The 4,076-nt window shown below is 43.0% G+C and overlaps 1 protein-coding gene across 1 annotated transcript; it reads left to right on the top strand.

Annotated features, from left to right (window-relative positions):
• Positions 1-1,076: 1,076 nt before the first annotated feature.
• Positions 1,077-4,069, top strand: LOC118751046 (the record flags this gene model as incomplete). Its single annotated transcript, XM_036485807.1, has 1 exon — positions 1,077-4,069. A coding segment is annotated over one exon (531 nt), but the record flags the coding sequence as incomplete, so codon positions are not given.
• Positions 4,070-4,076: the final 7 nt, after the last annotated feature.

The following is a 4,076-nucleotide window of genomic DNA, read 5'->3' as shown; positions in this document are numbered from 1 at the left end:
AGAAACGTTGCTGGCAACATACAAGGCAATAGGCCGGCCGGTTTTGAACTACGCAGCGCCAGTGTGGTCGCCAGGGACTAGTTGGACGCAGTGGACGAAGCTACAGACTGTACAGAACACCGCACTCAGGACAGCGACAGGATGCCTCCTGATGTCGCCTGAACACCACCTGCACGGCGAGGCGCAAATGCTCCCTGTAAAGGAGCACAATATAATGCCCTGCAAGCAGTTCCTGATCGGGAGCCACAGAAGTGGCCACCCAAGCAGACAGCTGCTTGCAGAGGAGCCCTCGCCTAGGCACGTCAGGAGGCATCTATATGAACTGACGGACGAAGTCCAGAGGTTCATTAAGCAACCTCTGGACCCGACAGCTTACCGACAGGCCCTGAACGGCATTCACAGGGACTCAGTCTCGAGTTATGTAGACTCAAGACCTGTGAATGCCGTTCTAGGCACACAAACACCGGACATTGACGCGATGGAGCTCCATCTGCCTCGGGAGACACGCACAACACTTGCACAACTTCGCTCCGGCTACTGCAGCAGGTTGAACTCCTACCTGAGTAGGTTGAATGAGGATGTGCCGAATGAGTGTCCGGCATGCGGAGAGACCCCACATGACTCGAAAAATCTCTTCGCATGCCCGGAAAACCCGACAACCCTAACGGCCTTGTCCCTGTGGACAAACCCCACAGAAGCTGCACGCTTCCTAGGGTTGCCGTTAGTGTAACTTGACGACAACGACTGAGATACCAACCGTCCTGGGCGGGGTTGTTGTAGTCGCTACAACAACAACAACATGTGAAACGTGTAACCGTACAGGCCATAAAGCAGCAAATTGTAAACAACCAAAAGATAAAACGAATTCAAATACTAAGGGCCGTTTTCACCAACACTAATCTCCAGTTAAACATCGTTGCCGACGTTACTGACTCCATACATATAACATTGGGTCGATAACGTCGGTAACGATGTTTTACTGAAGATTAGTGTTAACCAGAGATGGTGAAAACAGCCATAAAGTAAATAAAATTAATGACGATGAAATCAATAAAGCTAATTTAACAAAATAAATTAAAGTCAACGGACACGAAACAAAAGCCATAATAGACTCTGGTAGTGTTTGTTTACTAATCCGTCGTTCAGTAGGAAGGGAGAAAATTGGTAAAACTGTAAATTGTACGCGAGTGTTGCAAGGATTTGCAGGTGGCACATACGAACGCACCGCGAAAATTTTAGTTTCACTCGAAATTGATAACGATCGGCATCAAGCAAAATTATTGGTGGTTGATAACGACCACATCGATGAAGATGTGTTGCTTGGCAGAGACGTATTCTGTCAAAATGGCAAACGACTGGTGATCGAAAATGATAAGTGTACGGTTGAAAAATTAAAAACAATATCGAATATTTCATTGGATGAACGATTCAAATTAAAATCTATAATACAAGCAAACCGAGATGTCTTTGCTGAAACTGTATCGGAATTAGGTAAATGCGCAGTATCGAAAATGAATATTAAACTAACCGACGATAAACCGATATGTATGAAACCATATAGAGTGCCATTTGCTAAACGTAAAATAGTGTGTCGATATCGTGTCTGAATTATTTTTAAATGAAATTATTCGAGACTGGTTCACCTTACGCATCTCCGGTGGTATTGGTGAATCTAGATTATGCGTAGACTATAGGTGTCTAAATAAAATTACGGAGAAAAACCAATATCCTATGCCAATTATCGACGAAGATTTTGCACAATTATCCGGTAACAAATATTTTACAACTTTAGACTTAAGGATGGGATACCACCAAATAGAAGTGGAAGAATCATCGAAGAAATTCACTGCCTTTGTAACAACGGAGGGCCATTACGAGTACAACCGGATGCCATTCGGTCTTGTAAAATAGCCGCGAGAATGAATCCTGGTGAAATACTAGTATATTTGGACGATGTTATAATTCCAAGGAAAACGGTGAACGAAGGCCTATCGCGTTTAACAAAGCTTTTAAAACTTTTACGAGAAAGTGGACTAAAATTATCTAGGCCACGTATCAAATAAAAACGGTATTAAGCCGGGTGAAAACAAAATAACTGCGATTAAAAACTTTAATGTACCGAATAATATTACCGAAACTATACGTTTTTTGGGTTAACCGGGTTTTTTCGAAAATTTGTGCCCGAATACGCCCTGATTTCAAAACCCATTACTAAACTCCTCGCAAAAAGAAATGAACCTTTCAAATGGGGTCAAGATCAACAATGTTCATTTGAAGATTTGATCGAACGCCTAAGCAACGCTCCTGTTCTCGCGTTGTAGGATAGGATGGCCGAGCATGAGACACACCGACGCATGTAGTGTCGGCCTGGCCGGTCGTTACTTCAGTCCAACGACAACAAAGCATGGAAACCTGTATTTTATTTTAGTAGACATTGTACTCCGGTAGAAAGTAAATACCACGCTTATGAGCTCGAGGTGATCGCCGTAGTTGAGTCCCTCGAGCGATTTCGAATGTATGTTTTGGGGAAAAAGTTTAAGTTGGTGACGGATTGCTCCGCCATAGCAAAAGTCAAAGCAAGTAAAGGGTTAAAATCCCGAATTTCCCGATGGTGGATGAAATTCTTAGAGTACGACTTCGACACCGTTCAACGTCGAGGAACCCGTATGGCTCATGTCGACGTTTCAGCCGCGCACCAGATCGAATGACGTCGAAACGGCCGGACTGGCCATGAAAGTTACTGCTACGTCCGACGACTGGCTGTTAACTATGCAGCTGCAAGATCCAATGTTAACATCGGTGGTAAGTGTTCTGAAGAAAGAGAAAATATCCGATCAAGAAACCCATATCCAGAAAGTTTGCGAATTAAAAGATCATCGATTATATCGTCGCACCGAAGAAGGTTTACGTTTTGTGGAACACTTTGCTGCCGACAAAACAATTCAACGAATAAGATCACATTTTTTGTTTCTGAAAATTCGCAAGTACATTAAAGATTACTCAGCAGCATGCCCAAATTGTTGCTATAATAAATCACGCCACGGTATGTCAGAGGGTAGTCTACATTATAGCGAACCTGAACCCATACCATTTGGATCATCTGGGACCTTTCATAAAAAGCAGCCGAGGTAATTGCTATATTTTATCAATATCCGACGCATTCTCAAAGTATTTGGTTGTTAAGCCGGTACGAAATACGAAAACTGCTCCAGTAATAAACACCTTAAACGAGATGACAAGTTATTTTGGGTACTGTAACGTGAATTGCATTTAACATGTTAAAACCGCCGTACGTACTCGGGGAGCCAACGGTCAGGTTGAGCGAGCCAACCAAAAAATTTTTACTTATCTTCGAACAACAACCGAGAAACCGAAAGAGTGGGATGGTATACTGCGTAACGTCCAGTGGTCTATCAACTCACAACGCAACGATACATCTGGTTACTCGCCAAATGAATTGATCTTCGATTTCCGTCTTCGCGACATTGTACAAAATCGACTTATTGCCGCTATTCACGATACAACCGATGCTTCGCTTAATCCGCAACAAATCGACGAAAGACAACAGCAAGCGCTTCTTAATATTACTCAAGAGCGTGAGAAGTGGAAACAGCGTTTCGACGAGAAGCATCGCAAACCCACAGAGTATACTGAAGGTAGTCTCGTCGTTATTGAAAATGAACCTGCAGCAACCGGCGACTCGAGAAAATTAGAACCTAAGTTTCGTGGCCCATACGTCATCACCCGAAGGTAGGGAAACTACCGATATCTGGTAGATGATATACGCGTTCTCAAGATTACGAATCGAAAATTTTGTTCTGTATTCAGCACCGACAAGATTAAGCCCTGTTGTCGTAATGCGCCCGAGTTAGACGACTTCAATGAGTCAGACGACGATGACCCGAATCAAATCGCGGACGATTTGGTGTCAGTATGACATTAACATCGTCATCACTATTAGTGTAATTACTAGTTGTCGCTTTTTCTTTGTTAATGACCGATATAGGCTTCTTTACGGATTTAACATTAGGAAATTGCACAAGATCCACAAAATTTTGTTAAACAAAAATAACAAT

This window comes from Rhagoletis pomonella, unplaced genomic scaffold (genome assembly GCF_013731165.1).
Source record: "Rhagoletis pomonella isolate Grant_MI unplaced genomic scaffold, Rhpom_1.0 Rhpom_scaffold_00509, whole genome shotgun sequence".
Taxonomy (NCBI): domain Eukaryota; kingdom Metazoa; phylum Arthropoda; class Insecta; order Diptera; family Tephritidae; genus Rhagoletis; species Rhagoletis pomonella.
This window is presented reverse-complemented; position numbering and strand designations above follow the sequence as displayed.